The 22,523-nt window shown below is 41.0% G+C and overlaps 1 protein-coding gene across 3 annotated transcripts in view; it reads right to left on the bottom strand.

The window, feature by feature from the left end:
* Nucleotides 1–22,523, bottom strand: part of TBC1D16 (TBC1 domain family member 16) — an 88,953-nt gene that overhangs the window by 41,667 nt on the left and 24,763 nt on the right. For all 3 annotated transcript variants that reach the window (XM_081940010.1, XM_081940012.1, XM_081940011.1), the window contains exon 3: nt 20,841–21,465. In XM_081940010.1, coding sequence (XP_081796136.1) covers nt 20,841–21,465 — 625 coding nt within the window. The remainder of the gene's footprint in view (nt 1–20,840; nt 21,466–22,523) is intronic.

Here is a 22,523-nt window from a genome sequence, read left to right as displayed (position 1 = left end):
AGGGACAAATACTTAGCACATGGTTATATTACACCAACAATCACATTTTCATGCCCCCCCTCCCCATGTCTTCTCTTTAAAGTGTACTTAGTTCTCATGTGGTTATTTAATCTTCAGCGAGCTTCCTGGACTGATCAGTAAAATACCCAGGTAACTGTTTCCTAAGTGATTCCTTGCCACAGCATTTGTAAGTAACCACTAACTAAGCCAGCTGTCTTCATTAATCAACCTCACTGGGCCTGCAGAGGCCTGCACAGCAGAAACTGGGACCACTCAAGAGACTTCCTGAAATTTTGGATAAGATACAGAGAGAGGATATGGGATCTCCATCAGCAGCGGAATTAGCAGATCACTCAAGTCTTTGCTGCTGTTCCAGAGCAAGTCACTCAAAACAGCTCTCTCTATTACTGTGGCTTATACTTTCTGGGTGTTTTTTTAAAAAATGTTAGGCTTAGCAAAGGAGTACACGGCCTCTTTTGAGAAAGATACCCAGTGCTAGAAGTTCAAAGGGAACAAGGGGAAAAAATCCCAGATGGCAGACCAGAATCTGGAAGAATCTGCCTAATTGCTTACATATAACACTTGTGAATTAAATTAAAGGGTGTGTGATTGGACTCCAGTTATATGTCAAAGCCAACTTGACTTGTGAATTTATCTAGTTGTGTTTCTACTTGGAAACCACTTCTGGGTGTTGCACTCAAAAGCTGAAAAAAAAGAAAAGAAATTTTCATTTTACGCTTTGATGATTAGAATGGTTTTGATGTTTTAGAAATGGCTTGAAACATTTAGAAATGTAAATCAAAAGATTGAGGCTATAACACTTTTCGTATCCCATTGCCCTGGAAATTGTCAGAAGTCACTTCGTTTCTTTTTTCTCTCTCTTTCTAATCTTCTTAATTTTTGTTTGTATTTGTACTTTATCCTAGGGCAATAACTTGGGGTAAAAGCAGAATGACCTTATTTAATTCCATCGTCGCAAAATCTCTATGCAGAAATGCCTTGAATAGTCTTTAAAATATATGCGCCCGTTTAACAGAAACTACATCAAAACTAATATAGACAAAGAAAGAATTGGCTGTTCTTCTGAAAGAGAAAATAATGAGAGTCAGAACTGCCAAATAGAGAGGAAAGATAGCTTATTTAGATTTTGTTACAAAGCCAAATGTAATAAACTGAATAACTGAATGACAAAAAAAGAACAGTTGCCCTGGCACCATCGAATACTTCTATTAAATAAGTAATAGCTAACACCATTCTCTTTTTCTTCAGGCATAGACCCATAACTTTCTTACAAGATTTTACATTACAGCCTGTGGCAGATTATGAGACAAATTGGTAATACTGACAGGAACAAACACAGGGCAAGGATCTTTAATCACCCTGTCCCTCACCCCACAAATGCTAAATTAGGTTCCTTCCAATGATATCAGTAATTAGATGAACTGCGTTATTTATCCTCTAAATTCTTGCATGTCAGTTTTCTACACACAGATATTCCTGCCAAAGGAGGCATTCTAGGTCCTCTTACAAACATTGCCCTCTCTCTCACTCAACCATATCAAGAATTGTCAACCTGTAGGCCACATACAACCTGCAAACCCTCAGGATCACATTCTTTCGATTTGGCAGCAAATGGGAGGGGCGTGTAGTTTCCACCAATTTCCTTCAGGAAACCAAGGAAATTTAACTTTCACATATGCAAAATTCGTCTAGAACACTTTTTTGGGGGGAGAAATCAACCCCACTCAGTTGTATGACATCATGCTATCAACACCCCTCTGCACAATTCTAAAAAGGTCAGCACCCAGCCAGGCTAAAATAGCGTAGCTCAAGAATAATGGAGTCCCATACAATCTGCCATGCCCTCCCAACAAGATCCCATATCCTTTCACTGAAATTATAAATGCTTCCTACTTACTTTAAAATAAAACAGTTGCCTCAACCCTAAGGGCTAGAAACTTGTGTCTTTTAGACGCACAAACAGTGAAAGCAGCAAAGGAATCTGATGCAGCCGTCCAATTTTGTGCTGTGCAAATTGATGACATGCAAATTTCTAGACCCCCTGCAATGAGTCTCCATTAAAATGCACATACATCATGCTTTGAAAGCTTTCATGTTTAGACCATCTATTATCCAAGCTTCTATGGTATCCTATGGGAGAAAAGGAAACCAGGGGATTTTGCATTGTCCTCTGTTTGAAGGCACAGACACACTCTGGCTCTCTCAATCATCCTTTCTCCTAGGACAGGAGATCAGAGGCCATGTCCCAAGAGAAGAATATGTTAGCCAACCACAGCACTGCAGAAGGCTCTTGGATCAGCAAATTTGTTTAAGCATCAGAAGCCAGTTTTATCTTGCAGTCTTCCTGCAGAAAATAGGAGGCACAGATATTGAGACTGGCTACTTACGAGGAGAGGCACGATAATGTGCAGAGAGAGGGCAAGGATGGGCCTTAAGCAAACTGGAAAAAGCATCATGGATATCATTAGGCGAGATCAAGACTGAGGTCTGAAGGATTCTCTCTCTATATCTATCTATCATCTATCTATCTATCTATCTATCTATCTATCTATCTATCTATCTATCTATCTATCATCTATCTATCTATCATCTATCATCTATCTATCTATCATCTATCTATCTATTTATCTATCTATCTATCTATCTATCTATCTATCTATCTATCATCTATCTATCTATCTATCTATCTATCTATCTATCTATCTATCTATCATCTAGATTCTAGATTCTTCTGCAGCAAAGCAGAAGGTGTGGACAATCCCCAGATATTTGTCATTTTAATGTAGATACCAGCGTCTTTCACCAATCATAGTTGTGCTAAGAAAAGTGTGCCATCTACTGGGCTGATGAACAAGTTACCTCTTTCAACAGCCTGGCAAAATAATTTAATACATGACGTGTGAGAAGGTAGGAAAAAACATCACCCTTTTAATAAAGAGGTCAAGGGAAATCATGGAGAACAACTTAAGTTCATCAGCCGTCTAAAAATGTCATGAAATGACAATAATAATATATTACATCTTTTATTTGCACTTCGAGAAAACGGGATATTACCAGATCTACACAAAGATATCCAGAGGAAAAAATTTTGAGGAAAGGGGCAGAGGTGGTATTCTACCAGTTCACACCAGTTCAGGCAAACCGGTAGTGGTGGTGGCGGGAGGCTCCACCCACTGGCCCAGACATCATCAAGGACGCTCTGCGCATGCGCAGAAGGCATGCACGCTCCCGGTTCCGAACTGATAGGAAGGTAAGAAGATTTCATGCCTGGAAAGGGGATATTCTGAGGTTAAATAAAGCCTGAGACCAGTTGTTTAAATAAATTATATACCTCATGCAAATTCACAATGGATCTAAGTCATGAGCATAGAAAAATTGAGGCTAGCAATTTAAGAAAAAACAAAGCAAACCCACGGGGGCCAAAATAACTGATTCAATAAATTTCCACACTTTTAAAATAATTTAAAATACCAGGTTCGCCTGGTACGCGCCCCTTCCTGGATCGGGATGCTCTGTGCACAGTCACTCATGCCCTCATCCTTTCTCGCCTGGACTACTGCAATGCTCTCTATATGGGGCTGCCCTTGAAGAGCTCCCATGTCACACCCCTTTTAGGCGGCCTGCACTGGTTGCCGGTTGTTTTCCGGGTGCAATTCAAGGTATTAATTATGACCTTTAAAGCGCTCCATGGCTTAGGCCTTAATACAGAACACTGAAAAAATCCGTTGTAAATCCAATTCAAAATCAGTAACTGAAATGAAGAGAATATATAAATAAACTTGCCTTGATCATATTATTTTTGACCTTTTTATGAAAATTATCTTGCTTCCTCTTGAGATATTGGTAATTAGGCTAGATAAATTTCCCTATCCTATGGTAAAGAAAACCTCAGATGACAAAAGATATGCAATTTGTACTGCTATGAAGAATGAACATGTTAGTCTCTATCTTTCTTTGTCTTCTCAACTTCCTAAATTAAGACAGTAACTTTTTCTGCCTGGCACCTATGTTTGGTTTTTAAGTCCCATTTTGGTGCTAAGAGACACAGCCACTGAGACAAACAAGATACTGAGGCAAACAAGAATTTTGAGGAGAAACCTACTTGGCTTCTTCTTTTTATTCTAGAACAAGCGTGTCCAACCCCTAGCACACAGGCCACAGGCAGTGGTGGGTTCCTACTGGTTTAGACCGGTTTGGCCGAACCGGTAGTGGTATGGTGGCTTGGGTTGCTGGAACCGGCAGCGACCTAGGCCTGCCACGCCCCTGAACCAGTTCCCTGGTCTCTTCTGATGTTGCCGGCATGTTTCTGCGCACACGCAGAACTATTTTCAGTCAACTGTACATGCGCAGCAATGTGTGGTGGGCGCACGCGAGCAGCACGTGCGCAAAACACCGTCCTAGTGAACTGGTAGTAAACCAGTTAGGAACTCACCACTGCAGGCAGTCCTGGATAGTTAGTACTGTGGTCCCACAAGATTATAAAAATATTAAACAATAAAGGAAGTTTGTTATTTATATACATTAACCACTGCAGGCAGTCCTGGATAGCTAGTACTTGGCCCCACAAGATAATAAAAATATTAAACAATAAAGGAAGTTTGTTATTTATATATATTAACTGTATTATATATTTTATATGCAGCCCAAAACAATTCCTCTTCATCTAATCTGTCCCAAGCAAGCCAAAAGGTTGGAAAACCATTTTCTAGAACAGGGGTTCCCAACCCCTGGTCCATAGACAAGTACCGGCCTGAAATATGCCAGAAACTGGGTCCGGCAAAACAAGTGAAGTCCCATCTGCGAGATGCAGGCAGCACACGAAATAATGCCCCCTCTGGACTGTGGAAAAAACCCTCTCCACTGAATTGGTTCCTGGTGCCCAAAAGGTTAAAGCAACCACTGCATCAGGTTATATTTATAAACTAATAAATTATTGCACAAAACCAGGCCCCAAACCATTGACCTTGCCCATTCAGAAAGACTCTGGGATCACAAATGGAGTACTACATCTTGTCACCAGCCACAGCTTGCCAATCTGTGCCTTAAGCACAAATTGCATTTGTGCTACAATATACATTCCAACCCTCAGATGACAACAATGAAAGGTTTACACAATATTACATTGCAAAAAGAGGGGATAGCCAGAAAAAAAAGCCAAGTTTAAGAACAATTTGAACAAATACCCTCCCCTTTTGTCATGTTTGAAAATGACAATTCAGAAGCAATTTTTGAAGGGACATTGGAGGGCCGCACACAAGGCCCTTAAAGAGAGTTGGAATCCATGTGCCACCTGCATATCAGATTAGGACACTGAATCCTCTCATACATATCTATAAATTCTGATGGAAGAATGCTGTCAGAAGGCCCCTTGGGTTATTTCTGCAGAAAGTCCCACATTATTTTCCTCTCCCATATAGCAAAAGTAACAGCAACCGAAGAGAGTTGACATAAGCACTCCTCATTTTATGATAGATTGAAGTATTCACATATTACTATAATGGATTTATAAAGCAAGGCTAGGCTTAATGTACCCTCTATATGGATGTTTATTCCTTTTTGTCCCCATTTCCTTTCTTTAGTAAGCATGTCTATTAAGGAAAGGCTATAAATTATACTGGCTTATTCAGGAAAATAGGCAGGGAGTGGGAAGGGCTTAAAAACAAGAGGAGGAAGAACAACTTCCACTATGGTTTTGTGATCCATATTCAAATTGCATTTTATTGTGTTTTATTGTAAACTGCCTAGTGAGCTTTGGCTTTTTTGGGTGACCTAAAATAATAAATAAATACATCTGGAGGGCAACTATCTCTGACTACAGTCAGCTGGGTAAGAGACCATGTGGGAAAAGACTAAACCAAGTCAAAAGACCAAGGTAACAGAGAGGGATGGAAAAGATGGAAGGAAATAGAGAGGTTGTTGACTCTCCTTTTAAGGTCCAGAAATCCTGGACACGTTGGTGACCTCCCATGACTTAATTAAAGATCAATTTTTATAGGTAAAAGTAAAAGTTCCCCTTGCACGTATATGCTAGTTGTTCCCAACTCTAGGGGCAGTGCTCATATCCGTTTCAAAGCCAAAAAGGCAGTGCTATCCGAAGACGTCTCCATGGTCATGTGGCCGGCATGACTAAAAGCGCTGTTACCGTCCCACCAAAGGTGATTCCTATTTTTCTACTGGCATTTTTTCATGCTTTTGAACTGCTAAGTTGGCAGAAGCTGGGACAAGTAACGGTAGCTCACTCCATTATGCTGCGCTAGGGATTCGAACTGCCAAACTGCCGACCTTTCTGATCGACAAGCTCAGCGTCTTAGCCACTGAGCCACTGTGTCCCTCAATTTTTATACTAGTTTGCTATTAATAAAATGAGAAATCAACCACAATTATCATCTGTGCTGCAGTTAATGTTAACAATCCACTGAAAACTGTCACTGCTTCCTTGTTATAGAAACTCAGGTATATATAAAGAGAAGTCACATGAAAAAGAGTCCGGCTAAAATAATCCTCTTGTCATTGAAATGTTTATTCTATCCATCACATTCCTCTGACATTTCCTGGTTTTGATCCCAGATCTTTGAAGTGGTTGCTAAGGGCATCAGTGACTCTCTTTCCCTGATAGACAAATACCATTCCTGGCAAAGCCACAAACAGCTGCTCAACATATAAAAGAGGCAATATTTAAAACATGAATCAAAATGGATAGACACTTAAAATCAAGGTTACATTTCTCAAAGATTCAAGAGTTCACAGAATCACTCATATGAGAGGTGGAATAGAGGATAAACGGCTGGAGATGGATTACATTTGTACAAAGTATAATACAAAAAACAGAAAGATTGGAAAAGATGTATTTGCTGATTGAACTACTGAGACCAGCACAAAATCCTTTTCAACAGCAACAAAATGCTCCCCTTACTGAATCTATTCTTTGTCCTGCAAGTACCGTAACATTATTTATTTATTTTATACCACCATATTTCTGCAAGGAGTCGTTATACTGATTTCTGGCTGAAAGGTGCCATCAGCGGATTACAAAATCCATATGTCTTTAGTTTATGGGCAAGTTAAGGACCCAAACATTCCACAGATAAGAATGTAAAACAGTCTAAAACTGGCTCATCTACAAGCCAGTTGGAATTCATAAAGCAAAAGCAAGGCCTCCATCTGAAACAAAATTGAATGAAGTAAATACCATATTATTCGCACGTCCGCGTCACTTTCCCCCCAATTGCTGTGCCAGTAATTCGGTCTCCTGCTTATTCTACAGGGAGCAGCAGAGCCAGGCCAAACTCTCAAGTGGATTGGCACAACACAACATGACGCAAGGCCACAAGTGCTCTTGCTGCAAAAGAAGCAACCAGAGGGAACCCCCTCAGACGCTTGCCTACTCCCTTCCCAATACTGGCTCTGAATAAGAAAGCAATTTAATAATGAGAAAGGCGGCAAAAAAAAAGAAGAAGAAGAAGCAGCAAGGATCATGCAAGGATTGCGTCAAGCCAAACTGAAGAGGGGCTGCCTCTGCAGGATAGCTTTTTCTAGGCTTACATCAATTCCTGCTCTCTGGATTGATGCCAATGGGTTCTGCTAGAAACCACCAATGTAACACTACCGCAGGACTGCAATTGGCTGATCAGTCCAATCAACTGAATACCTGTGACTCTAAACACAATAACTCATTAGCATGCTTTTTTACAAAAGCAGCCTACCTTTCTTCTAGGTGACATATGCACAGATTGTGGTAGACTCTAAAATACCACCTGCCACCTTGATTTCCATTCAAAAGAGATTTTGGCGCAAGCTATAGAATTACCCCCTGAAAAAAAAACCTCTTCTTTTTTGCTGAATATTGCCTCGTTTTTCTCTAAGCTGCTTGCGCGCAGCAGCCCTGCTTGCTAAAGAAGCACCTTTAGCTACTTAGCTTGCTATTTGTTTTTGTCTAATTTTGTGTTCCACAACCACACACAAAATTAAAATTAGAGGATGTGCTCACAACATCACATATGAAAAATACTCTATATTCATATCCCCTTACTAATCAGGTTTAGTGCAAAGAATGGGTCTCCGCCCACTTTCGTATGAGCCATCTGCAAGTGCAGGTAGTCCTCGACTTATGACAACTGACCCCAAAATTTCTGTTGCTAAGTGAGACCTTTGTTAAATGAGTTTTCTCCATTTTATGACTTTTCTTGCCACAGTTGAATCACTGCTAATGTTAAAATTGGTAACACTGTTGCTAAGTAACTCTGGCTTCCCCATTGACTTTGATTGTCAGAAAGTGGCAAAAGGGGATTACATGACCCCAGGACACTGTAACCGTCATAAATATGAGTCAGTTGCCAAGGGACTGAATTTTGATCATGTGACAACGGGGATCCTGAAAGTATCATGTATGAAAAATAGTCATAAGTCACTCTTTTCAGTGCCGTTGTAACTTGGAACAGTCACTAAATGAACTGTTGTAAGTCGAGGACTTCCTGTACAAGTAAAAAGGACATGGTGACAGGGCTGGGATCCTACTGATTTAACAAGCAGTTCGCAGACAGCATGCTTTGCGGATTGCTTCCGGATTGCCGCTTGGGAAGGAAAACAGCTGAGGCGCGGCCATCCACTTGGCCGTGTGACTCAGCTGAGAAGATAAAGGTACGTAGGTAAAGCGCAGGGGCAGAAGGGCAGGCCCACTTGATCGTGGGTTCGCTTCCAACTGATCTTCGGCCCGAACCTGTAGAATCCCACCACTGCATGGTGATCATGAGCTGCTTTTTCCCCTCAGAATTCCCATGATTATTTTGATTGGTTTGTCATGGTTTTAGGCGCCCCTAAATCTGGATTCTTTGGAAGGCTTACAGGTAACTTCAGCACAAGAAACCACGAAAGATCTTTTAAAAAATGCTTGACAAAATGAATTTCAGAAAAACAAAGCACAGCTAGCATGAAAAGTTTTCAGTAGGAATGGACCATCTCATGGACTCAGGACTGAGTAGGTAGGAATAGCAGCTGATAGTCCTTCAGTTTGACCCCAAGTTGTGGGTGGCTTTAAAGCAGAGTCAGGCAGCATTTTTTAAACTTTAAACCGTTTTTTGGCAGGGGAGACTGCTAAGGAAGGGCCTCTGACAAATACAGAAGAAACAATATCGAAGTCAGTGAAATTTTTACCTGTTTTTTTAAAGCCTGTTTTCCTTCCATTGAGATGTTAAAACCTATGGAAGCCTAATGTTGAAAGAAATGTCCTTCTGGGTTCGGCTCCAAGTGGGGAAAAAGACACTGGAGACATGGAGGCTGCTTGGAAAGATGGTTTTAATGGTGGACAGGACCACATGACCTGAGTCCTAAACAGAAAAGGTGATCACATGCTTCAATGTTGGTGGAGAAGAAGAGAAGGGAAGAGAAGAGCGTGAAGAAGGGCTTGCAGGGCTTTTTATAATCTGTTCTGTCCCACCTATCTGTTTCCTGTTCCTGTGTAAGAAATGTATTCTGATTGGTTGCCCGACTCCCATGGGCCCGTGCAAGGGCAACCCTCTAGGCTGAGTTTTGAATCCAGGTTTGGTTGAGTTCTCAGATGCCATGTGGTCAATTGAGTAAAAGGCTTATATTATCCTGCCTTAATCCCATCACTCTGGACCTGAAGAGGAGAACTCTTTATTATGTAAAGTGGACATCTTGGCCTTCTTAATGGCCCATTGACAAAGTGGGGATGGGCCGGAAGCTGCAGGAATTTTCTTTGTGTTTAAAATGTGTTTCTCCCTTTTTCACATCCATTTCATTTTTCTGGGAGAGGGCTGGGTGATAACTTCCTACACTAATATACCTATTATAATTTTTTTTAGAAGAAAAACACGCAACTGAACATTGGCAGCTTGCTGCCCAGTTTTATCAGCATAAGTTTGAGGGCTTCGAGGATCAGGAATCAATAGGGGTGTTGGGGGACCCACTCCTAATTTAAAAGGCTAAATGCAACACTTTACACTGAACGTGGACCCGTGTGAAGTAGATTGCCAAGGACAAGCATAATGGTACACATCACTTCCAATTAAGTTTGGTTTTTTAAAGTTTCCGACTTCTTAATTACGGTAATTGGGTTTACATGCCACTTCAATCCATAGATTCTATGCAACTAAAAGCTCTATAAAATAATTAGATTAAAAATTTACCAAAAAGAAACGCTATAGCTCTCTACTATCCATCTAGTGTATTCCAACCTTAACATGGGGGCAGCTTCCACTAATGTCTCATGTTCCATTGACAAAAGCCCTGAGAACAACTAAGACTTAACTACCTTCAGATATACAAACAAAGGCTTTGGTGGCAAGCTGTTGTAGAGGGAGGGGAGGAGTTATAAAAAAAATACTCATCCCTTGAGCCCCTCCCATCAAAACCCATTAACAAGGAGGAAGCGCCCATAACGTACCCTTTCAGATAGATACTTGCCAGAAAGTCAGATTCCATTTGGAACAGACTTTCTTGTAGATAGCCATGTCAAGTCATATAGGACTTTATAGGTGAAACCAGACCCAGAGTTGCTCCTAGAGCAGTGGTTCTCAACCTGTGGGTCGGGACCCCTTTGGGGGTCGAACGACCCTTTCACAGGGGTCTCCTAAGACCATCGGACAACACATATTTTCAAAAAAATACAGAAAACATAAAACAATTTTAGGGTTGGGGGTCACCACAACATAAGGAACTGTATTAAAGGGTCACGGCATTAGGAAGGTTGAGACCCACTGTCCTAGAGGCTAATTTTCAAAAGCGGCTCCAATTATAGGTAAGCCTTGATTTATTACTGTAATTGAACCTAGAACTTCTGTTGCTAAGTGGTGCAATTGTTGAGTGAGTTGCACCCTATTTTATTGCTTTTGCCACAGTTGTTATTAGGTGAATCACACGGTCATTAAGTAAATCACAGTCATTAAGTAAATCCAGCTTTGCTTGTCAGGAGGTCACAAATGGTGATCACTGTGGCACGGCAATCGTTCTAAATCTATGCCAGTTACCTAGAGCCTGAATTTTGATCAAGAGGATGTTGCAACAGTCATAAGGGTGAGGACTTGTTCTAAATAACTGTTTTTGGAGCTGTCAAAACTTCAAACGGTTGTAAAATGAATGGTCATAAATTGAAGATTACCAGAATAATAAACTGCAATATTCCAAACAGGGGGTTGCTAGAACCAGAATATCAATTGCAAGATTATATATGCAACCTGACTCGGAAATTGTATTGTAGGCTAAGCTATGACAGTTAGCACTACTGAAAGTATCTGTATTTCAAGAGACAGCAATGAATCCAAGAGCACCAGCAGTTTATGAACCTAATCCATAATGAAATACAATCCTCTCCAATTCAGAGTGAATACTACATATCTCTTACAGCTAATATTTTTCATTTTCCCTGGATTTGCTTTACTTGCCCCATCTGGGCCATTGCTGAGAAGCATAAACAAAACTGTCAGCATTCCAAGTAACACCCCCAATGACAGTCGACTCAGAGATTTCTTTCCTCAAAATTCCTCAAAGTTCCATTTTATTAGAGGTGTCACTTTGGCACATCTGGGAAAACCTGAATCTGAAAGCTTCCAGGTTTTCCTCACCCAAGTGAAAGTGTAAGCTCCTGCACATGTCCGTCACATGGCCAAATCAGGCACCATCCCAACTGGAAATGCCTTCCAGTCTTGCCCCGCCAGCTGCAGGGCAATAAGCCCTTAACTCTGTGAGAAAGGAATGTTATTATGACTATAAATCTCCCATAGTCCATATAACCCCCCCTCCCATTTTCCCACTGCATTGAATGTGGCAGGCCGGAAGGCCCAATGCAAAAGATGGTTTCCAGGCCTGACAAAAATATTATGAGTAAAAGCCTGTCCAGGTGTGGGTTCCTGCCAGTTCTAACCTCTTCTATAGAAGAGGTTCCACAAATCTACAGTGGCGTTTAGAACCGGTTCCAGCTCCCTTTCCCCGTTCATCTGCACATCATCAAGATGAAGAGTGAGAGGAGGAATTCTGGGAGTTGAAGTCCCAGCTTAAAGCTGTCAAGTTTGAACACCCCTGGGGTTTTTTTCTAAAGGGTTAGGGGTGCAAAGGTCTTGTAACTTGACAGCTTTAAGACTTGCGTGCTTCAAATACCAGAGTTTCTTAGCCAACATTTTGGTTGCTAAGCAAGAGCATTGCTAAGTGAGTTTCACCACATTTTACAAGTTGGTCACGCCCACCCAATCACATGACTGCCAAGCCACTCCCACCCAGTCACATAGCCGGCAAGCCACTCCCACAAAGCAGGCCACACCTACAGAAGAGGTTCTAAAAAAATTTGAAACCCACCACTGGTCCTGTCTCACAGGCAAGTTCCTCAGAGGTGTAGAACCGGATCCTTTCAAGAGAGCCATACGGCTGCCTTGTGGGACATCAGCATAACTAAAAGTTAACTAATCAGCTACCCTTCTAAGCACAGGGCCAATTAAGTCTGTCTTTCCCAATTCTGAGATCTGTGGCTAAAGTCAAGAACCCAGAGGAGAGCAGTCTCAAACTAGAAATCCAAATTGGGGGAGGCTTAGCACCCCAAGAAACTCACCTGCTTCTGGCCATAGCCCCACATTGTCGGTCCTTTTGTGATATTTTTTCCTTATACTAGATTCTCATAAACAGTCGTATGACTGTACTAGGAAACAATGGGGTCAATGTAACATTTCAATACTTTATGAATCTACTCAAATGGAAATAGCAGCATTTTCTCCATGCATTTGGTTGTCTGTTATTACTATTAGCTTTGGAACAATTTATCCTAAAACATAATTTGGTACAGCTCCTAAGTTCTGTAACACAGAAGTCCTGGTTAAGGACTTTTTCTGAATTAATTGTGGCTAATGTGGAAAAAAAAGAGTACATGCATAGGAAAAAAACATCTTGATTATAAAATTAAAAGATTATAATCAGAATGAGATTATTATTTTGTTATTTATATCTGTGCAATTACGGTGAGAGCAAAGGGATGCTGACCATTTTAGACACGAAATCCCTTTGAGATCTTACTGTAACATGGTCAACCACAAGAGGGGTTGTTTTGCTGAAAAACAAAAGGCGGAAAGGAGCTAACAAGCTAGAATGAAGGTTTATTTGTAGAGCACTGGCTACTCTAAGGATGCTAAAGAAAAGCACAGATGTGGGGGGGAACAGGGGGAAACAATAGCTCTCACTCCCCTTTCAGCCAAGATAAATCAACATTGATGTAAAAGGTAAAGGTTCCCCTCGCACATAATGTGCTAGTCATTCCCGACTCTAGGGGGCAGTGCTCATATCCGCTTCAAAGCCAAAGAGCCACCGTTGTCCGAACACGTCTCCGTGGTTATATGGCCGGCATGACTAAAAGCCGAAGGCGCACGGAACGCTGTTACCTTCCCATCAAAGGTGGTCCCTATTTTTCTACTTGCATTTTTTACATGCTTTCGAACTGATAGGTTGGCAGAAGCTGGGACAAGTAACGGGAGCTCACTCCATTATGTGGAGCTAGGGATTTGAATTGCTGAACTGCAGACCTTTCTGATTGACAAGCTCAGCATCTGAGCCACTGAGCCACCACATCCCTGTATTTTGATTTTACATTGATGAGGGAGATATATAAAGTGTCATGGAAAGAGACCACCTAGGTTTGGGATGGTGGGAGTGACAAGATGAACAAAATATATCTGGATCTTGAATGATGCAAATGCCATACTGGGTAAACACCTCAAGAATAAATAACCCATGAAACTGGACAAATTACAATTAAAGCAAACTTCTAAAGAGAGAGAAAAGTAAACACTGCTGCTGTTTATCAAAACAAAAGCTAAGTTCTTGATTTTAAAATGAAAGAAATCTATGTGTAATCAATGACTCGTCTCAGCAGCTGCATTATTTGGTAGGTATAGCTTATTCCTACAACAGGGGAGCTTTTCATATGATCTCAAGCTCCCCAAATTAGTAAATTCTTGGTCTAAGGAAAACCCTTAAGGTAAAAAGTAGCAATCTGACAGAAGTACAGGTGGTCCTCGACTTACAACAGTTCATTAGGTGACTGTTCAAAGTTACAACAGCACTGAAAAAAAGTGACTTGCTACCATTTTTTCAAGTTACGACCTTTGCAGCATCCTCATGATCATATGCTCAAAATTCAGATGCTTGGCAACTGGCCCATATTTATGATCGTTTCTATGTCCCAAGATTCTGATCAGCAAAATCAATGGGGAAACCAGATTCACTTAACAGCCATCTTACTAACTTACCAACTGCAGTGATTCTCTTAACAACTGAAGCAAGAAAGTTTGCAAAATGGGGCAAAACTCACTTTACAAATTTCTCACTTTAAGAGCACAAATTTTGGGCTCAATTGTGGTCATAAGTCAAGGACTACCTTGCGCATATACCAGTTACCCTTGTCTTACACAATTTGTTTAGTGACCATTGGAGCTTACAGTGGTGCTGAAAAAAGTGACTTACAATTGTTTTCACATTTACGACATTCCTGCAGTTTTGTGTGAAAGAGAACAGCATTTTAGATTTTGCATTTGGATGACCTACTTAAACCAGTGCCAATGTACAAGCCTGGTTTGGAAGCCTGACATCTCCTGGGCAAAGCCAGAGAAGCATGTGGCAGTCTCAGGGCACCATTGCAGTGGGTGTGCCTCTTAAACTGCTCATGGTTACATGCGATGGCCAGTGCAATCATTTTTAATCTAACCTTGAATGTAATCATTGAATATATGCAGTGCATTTAATAGATCTAGTTCATTCATCTTTATAGGGTTTTTTTAAAAGTCCTTATACTGCAAAGACTAGGTCTTTGGTCTGTTCCAACACAAATCTTTTTACAGTCAGTTTGAATGCTTAGGAGAAGCACAGGAAAAATCATCCCTTAATTAACAAGACTTCATCTACTCAATGCTACTTCCACGTTCCCCCTCCCCCTTAAAACTCGCCTATTAGGGAGCATGGTAATTGTTTTTGATTCTTTTCAAAAGAGCCAACAGTGTTACGTTGGCCATAAGAAAAATACCACACATTATTTAATACCTTCCATCTTTCATAGTCCATCTTTCATTCAAAAGCTCAAGGCACTCTCTAAAGCACTTTCTTCTGTTTCCCCTCCCACCCCCAACAATTTAATCCAGGGGGATAGGATGAGGTGAGAGAGTGATTGGCCCATCCCCTAGTCACCAAGAGAGCTTCCAGCTTTGAATGTGGATTAGAATCTGGGTATCCCTAGTCCCAGTCCAACAACCTTCATCACTCCAACAATATCTTTCTTTATTCACCCAACTGAAGTTTAAAAATAGTGTATAGGTAGTCCTCAACTTAGGACCACAATTAACCCCAAAATTTCTGTGAAGTGGAACATTTGTTAAGTGCGTTTTGCCCCATTTTATGCCCTTCCTTGCCACAGTTGTTAAGTGAATCACTGCAGTTGACAAGCTGGTAACATGGTTGTTAAGTGAATCGGACTTCCCCACTGACCATGCTTGCGAGAAAAGCTGATCATATGACCTTGGGACACAGGAACGGTTATACATACGAACCAGCTGCCAAGCACCTGAATTTTGATGACAGAATCATGGGGATGCTGCAAAAGTCATAATTGTGAAAAATGGTCTTAAGTCACATTTTTCAGTGCCGTTGGCAATCAAGAGTTGTGGGAGCTTTAGTACTGGAAGCTTTCAAGAAGAGACTGGACTGTCACCTGTCAAAAATGGTGTAGGGTCTCCTGATTGGGCGGGGAGATTTTGACTTCCAAGGTCCTTCCCAACTCCGTTAATCTGTTCTATTATAAAAGTACTTGTTTGGTTAAAAAAACAAAAAGCTTGGAGAAAATGGATGATAGGATGGAGCATCCAAGTCTCATCTAGTCTAGATTATAGTCTTAAAATTGTGGGAATCTTCTATAATATGGGCTGTTAATCAGCTACATTCTTGATTTAACATGGATTTGCATTCTTTTCAAATCAGCAGGTTTTGTATTCTACCTTGGCCTTTCAAAGGCTATTATCATATAAACCAAGGCAGTCTGGTGCCAAATAAATATCAGGAAGATCTTAAAGCAACTGCTTTGGAGGGGGGAGGGGGGACACGATTATAACCTGCATCAAAAAACCCATTTCCAATTAGCCATTTTGCAATATAACTGGTAGGCCACATGAGGGCACTCGCCTCTTACACCGAACGTGAATAAACTCACAAGCAGGCAAATTGTATGACCGGGCACTAAATTGGAGCCTTGTGACTTCAGTCACATTCTACAGATAAAATATACATCTTCACCCTAGAACAGCAGATGCTCAGTTCACCCCAGGCAAATTGTATTAGAAGGAGATCACAGCATTGAAACAATAATATGCCAAACCACGGCATTGTAGCTCTGGAGGAAAGCAGAGAGAAATCAGCTAAGTCATTTTTATAAACCTGGCTGTCTAGACTACATAATAGTTGAGTAGTATTTATATAACCAAAATAGTTCAGAAGGGTGTGTAAATAACAGCGACCTTCAAAATTCTTGATTAGACAAGAAGTTACAAAACGCAACACAAAGAGAAGAAACAAGAAGGCCCATAAGAATAGGTGAAATGCTCCATGAGGCAAAGTCATACAATTCTTTTTAAAGTTACGCAGGTAGCAGCATAATGAACATAAATCATAAAAAACATATGAACTACAATGGTTATATTTTTTTCATAAAAATAAAAGTTACGTTGTACCATAGAACAGAAATTTCTCCAACCTGAAACAATAATCACAAAAGAATCCAGACGGCCATATGGCAGGACCATAAAATATAGAAAGTAATAGAAAATGAAGAAGCTAAAATGCTCTGGGACTTTCGAATTCAACAGACAAGCACCTGTCCCATACACTCCAGAGTTAACAATTGTGGATAACAAAGACAAAAAAAGTCTGGATAGTGGGCATAGCAATACCTGAAGACAGAAGAATAGATAGAGAAAGCACCGGGGGGGGGGGGGGGGAGAATGTGTCACAAAATACAAAGATCTGCAAATAGAAGTAGAACAACTGTAGCAAAGGAAAGCAAAGATAGTGCCAATAGGTACTTTGGCTGCAATCCCTAAACAACTGGAGCATCACTTGAATATTATCACCACTGACAAAATTATCATTAGTCAATCGCAAAAGGCAGTTTAGATTCTGCAACCATACCCTTATCACCATCAAACAGCAACTTCTACTTATCCCAGTCCTTGGGAAAGACTCAGTAGATGGATGAAAATGCCAAATCCAATACCTGGCTGACTATGGAATGAACCCTAATAACTTAAGACCCAATGAAAGGGACAACACCAGGAAACTCTAGGGCAATAACATGCTAGCCTACCATGTTTACTTTACTCAAAGGCATAGCAGTAAGTAATATGACTTGCAGTATTGTTGCTATTTACAGCAAATAACAATCAAGATTATTTAGAAAAAATTAATACCCTTCTAGTGGAACAGAATGAAACAAAAGAAAAAGCAGTGTTAAGATCACTTTCGGACTGATCAAATGGTTTTGGAGAATTGCAAAAGGCAAAAACTCCAATATGCACATGGTCTGATTTGCTTATAAAAAGGCATTTGATTCATTACTACGTAGCTGGACCATCAAATATCTGGAAACAACTAGTACAGTAAAAACTATTAGAATGTTTATAGAAAAAAATAATGAAGCAGTGGAAGATGAATTGGGGCAGAGGCGGAGTGGGAAATGCAAAATGTCGGCATCTCAACATTAGAATAGAATAGAATAACAGAGTTGGAAGGGACCTTGAAGGCCTTCTAGTCCAACCCCCTGCTCAGGCAGGAAACCCTACACCACTTCAGACAAATGGTTATCCAAGATCTACTTAAAAACTTCCAGTGTTGGAGCATTCACAACTTCTGGAGGCAAGTTTTTCCACTGATTAATTGTATTAACTGTCAAGAAATTTCTCCTCCGTTCTAAGTTGTTTTTCTTTAGAAGTTAGAATTAGAAGCATCTTCCAGGGTTACTCATTATCACCCTTATTATTTGTCATTACTATGTTCCTGTTTTTAGTGATTTTAAAGAAAACAAATCTTGGCTACCAAACAGCAAAAATGCGAACAGAATCCCACATTGGCTATATATGGATGAACTGAAGCTTCATGGAAAATCAGAAATCCAGTCATTGACAATTACAAGGATTTTTACTACAGGTATAGCAATGGAATTTGGCCTAGAGAAATGTGGTACACTAGCAATAAATTGGGTAAAATTGTGAACAATAATAGAATTGAAATGCCAAATGGCCAAACTTTTAGGATAAAGCCTACCGGTATTTGAGCATTTTACAGTTGGATAATATCAAGCATAGACAAGTTTAAAATGTGATTAGTAAGAAATGTATCCACATAAGTAACTTCTCCACAAGGGACCTTCTATGGATGAAACAAAGCTCCAATCTTAAGGATCCAAGCTTCATTTCTGCAGCCCACCTTAGGATTTCCTCTCAGCTCCATGCACAGAAGGAAAATTCTGCAGTGGACTAGTGAAATGAAGCTTGGGATTCTAAAGATTCGAGCTTCATTTCTGCAACCGTCAGAGGAGGAGTTTTTCTCCCCTCAGGGTGGGGAAGAGAACTATTCTGGCAGGCTGCAGGAACAGAGGTGGCATCTTCAGGATCTGAAACCCTTCAGAGTTCCTGTCCTCTGCATGTGTTTCCTTTCTGCAGCTAGCTGGAGAAGTCCCCCTTTCCCCTAGAGCAGTGGTGGTTCAGCTGAACCAGTAGTTCCTACTGGTTCGGCTGAACCGGTAGTGGTATAGCGGCTTGGGTCTGGGACCTAGGCCTGCCAACGCCCCCGAACCAGTTCCCTGGTCTCTTCTGCCTCGCCAGCATGTTTATGCACATGTGCAGAACAGTTTTCAGTCAACTGCGCATGTGCAGCAATGCACAGCAGGGGTGCACACATGCGAAGCAAAGCAAAACACCCTCTCAGCAAACTGGTAAGAAACCGGTTAGAAACCCATCACTGCCCCAGAGGCATCTCTTTTTGCCCTCAAATGATTGCTTGTGGGATGGAGGAGCAGCGAATCACAACTCCACACATAACTGAGATCCCTCTTGACAGGGACCATTTCACTCTCAAAGAATTGCTTGCCAGGAGGGAATCTCAGCTCTATGGCAGGGGGCAGCGGCTTGCAACTTTCTCTACTGGTTTCTCCATGACTTTATGCGGAAGATCGCAATATTGTAGGGGTGCTTGGCAACTGTTTGCAAGTGCATATAGGTTGCCAAGCAACCAGATCGCAATCATGTGGTTGGGGGGCAGCTTGACGTTTTACGAAGACCTAAAATGCTTTACGGATCATAAAGCATCCTTTCCAAGGGCCATTGTACTTCTGAATAGTAATTACAAAAATCAGTCATAAATTGAGGACTATCTGTTCATGGTGAATTTTTGCAAAAGATCAAGAAGAAGGTGGATGAAAATAAAACCTGGCAATAATGGAATATTGAAAAAGAAACTGAAGGTTTGACTTTGGATACTCAAATTATTCAATTTAATACAATCAAGGCCAGAACTGAAAAATCATCAAATGATTCAAAATGCAGATTGTGCAAACAGGCAGAAGAAACAGTAGATCATATGCTTTGATCATATGCTATCACATAAACTATGTATAAACAATGACATAACAATATTTTACCAGAACGTCTATACAATTATGTGCCAATAATGAAAAATTGGTGGGAACATAGAGTTGAAAAAAAGCCTGAAAATGAATAGGTTAAATTTCCAAACATAAGGTCTTGGTTCATAACACACCAGATTTAACCATGATTGAAAAGAAGGAGGTATGGATAATTGATGTGGCAATGCCAGGACATAGAACAGAAGATAAAGATTTGCAGAAGATCAGAAAATATCAAGACCTGAAAATTGAAATGAAAGATTATGGCAACAACCAGACTGATGGTCCCAGTTGTTATCAGCACATAACAAGATCTTGGACAGCACTTAAATGAAATAGATGTGAGTAGATGAAAATTCTACCTGTCAATTACAAAAGACCACACCGCAAAGATCCACGTATACCACACTGATATATTACAACATCCTAGGTTCTTGGGAACGACTCGATACACATGAAGGCCAAAATTAGCAAAAGGGCAACAGCAAATTCATATTTCTATGTACACAATAATATTAAATTTGTATGCCACCGAACTGGGTGACTCACGATAATCACAGAAATTCCAATAAAATCAACAAAACATAAAAGATGGCAAACATGATGAGACAAGAAGGTCTCACTTTCCCTTGCAAAAGGTTTGGACGAAGAGCGAGGTCTTCATAGCTCTTCTAAATAACCTATTTTTTAAAGCAATTAGGTCTATTTGCTATGAAAATGTATGAAATGCATATTTAAATAATAATTGTTGTGGTAAGCAGAGCACCGCCAGACAATGTCTGGAATTGTGTTTTCTTTGAAACGGACATCTCAAAACAAGTAAGTTGACAGCACCCCTGGCAGTATTTGATCTTCTGTCTACTGCGTTAAAGGAATCACTAAGTTGAATGACAAGTTGATTCAGTCGTTTGATTTCTCTGTAGAATTCTTAAGACAGATTTCCATGGCAATCTTATAATCCTTTCATGAAGTAAATCTCAATGAGCTCAACAGAATTTACATCTGGGTAAGCATGCTGCACTTGCTCTAATGAAAGCCACAATACCTCTCTGCATATAACTCATCAGAGGAAATGATTCTAGAATTGGGTGACTTACATTTGTGGGCCTTACCCATTTTGTTTTTAACTGGGCTCTGTTTGAGTAGCACTGGAACGTCAACTCACCGGTTTTCATTAACCAGGAACATAGAGCTAACATTTTCCACAAGTGCTTCGTTTATGGGCGAGAGGCAGAACGGAGAAGAGAAGGCATCTGAATCCGAGTCAAACGTGCTATCTTTGCTAACATCATCGGCGGACAACTCCAAAGAGCCTTCATCTTCTCCTGTCTCCAAATGGCCTTCCAGCCCTTCCTCTACGGACTCCTCTAATCGGTTCTGTTCATCCTGAGAACTGATTGTCGATAAAATTCCTGAGTCACTGTGAGCAGGCTGAGCGGAGCTGTGGATGTTGCATGTGGCCGGGCAGCTATGGGACAATTTGTCCCCTTCTTCTGAAGGTGGGCTGACATGAGCCACATCCCTCACCAGCTGTGACACAGTCAAAATATCCTCCTCATCCTTTGGGGTCTCAGCTTGCTTCTGCTCAACAGAAGAAGCCTGCATAGGGATGCCAAAACCCTGAGTGTGTCGGTTGCGCTTGCGGGGAGCCTTGCGGACAGGGGAGCTCTCGGGCGTGATGTAACGGAGAGCTTCTTCATCCTGCCTCTGAATACGGGAGTTGGGGACCCAGGCCAGGATAAGGGTGGTTCCAAGCAGCTCATCCTTCTCCATGTACAAGCACAAGTAGCCTGCAAAAGAAGACAGGGACTTAGACTTACAGTCAACCTTCAGCTTTCTGAACTTCACATGATGTGGAAACACAGCTACTCCTTTAATTTCTGGCAAGTGACTGGCCTCTTCTTAATGCTACAGGTTTTCCCTCCTCATTTAAGAGTATCCCTGAAGACGTCCTACATCAATATTTTGACTGACAGATTCTTCATGATATGTTTCCTATTATCCAAATAAACACACGGAACAAGCCAGTTGGAGCCTGGTATGAGATTACATATTAGTCTTAATTTTTTTCTACTCGTTTCTGCTGCTGCTTTAAATTGTTGTACACATCTTTTCATGATTCTACTGATCTTAATGCTTTTTTTTATACTGTTGGCTACTTTGAGCAACTCCTTTGTGATCAAGTGCAACCTAGGTATTTAGGATGCAAATGCCATGTATTGATTCACAACGTGTGTGTGTGTGTGTGTGTGTGTGTGTGTGATGGGTGTGTGTATCACTAGAACTTTTATTGAATTTTTTTCCTCTTCCGTTAGCTAGCTGCAAATTAGCCCTGTCAAAAACAAGCAACGTGTTTCTTCTATAAGAGGAAAAATCACAGTGATTTTTGTTAAAATCGATGAAATAACTAATATTGTTGGAGATAAGGATGACACTGTGTGCTTTTCCCAAACTGTTCTAATTGGTACAATGGCTGCAGTGGAGCTCTTTCATAGCTGTTCCACTTCTAAAAACTCATATCTTTCTTGCTCCATAGACAGGGGTGGGTTCCGGCAGCCACTACTACCGGTTTGCTTGTGGTTGCGCAGCGCATGCGCGCTTCACACACATGCGCAATACTAAAAAAAATGATGGCGCTGCCTATAGTGCCGCCGGGATAACCAGTTCGGGGGCGTGGCAAGCCTGGGTCACTGCCAGTTCCAGCGACCCAGGCTGCCAAGTTACTACCGGTTCAGCCGATCCTGTTCGAACCAGTAGGAACTCACCTCTATCCATAAAGGTAGAGAAGTCTTTTCCTTGGAATCCCCTGCACACAGGGTCTCTGAGCAATACAAAACAATTTCTTGCT

Source organism: Natrix helvetica (assembly GCF_964273705.1).
Source record: "Natrix helvetica genome assembly, chromosome: 1".
In the NCBI taxonomy this organism is placed as follows: Eukaryota; Metazoa; Chordata; class Lepidosauria; order Squamata; family Natricidae; genus Natrix; species Natrix helvetica.
Note: the sequence above shows the minus strand (reverse complement) of the source record. Positions and strands in the feature narration are given on the sequence as shown.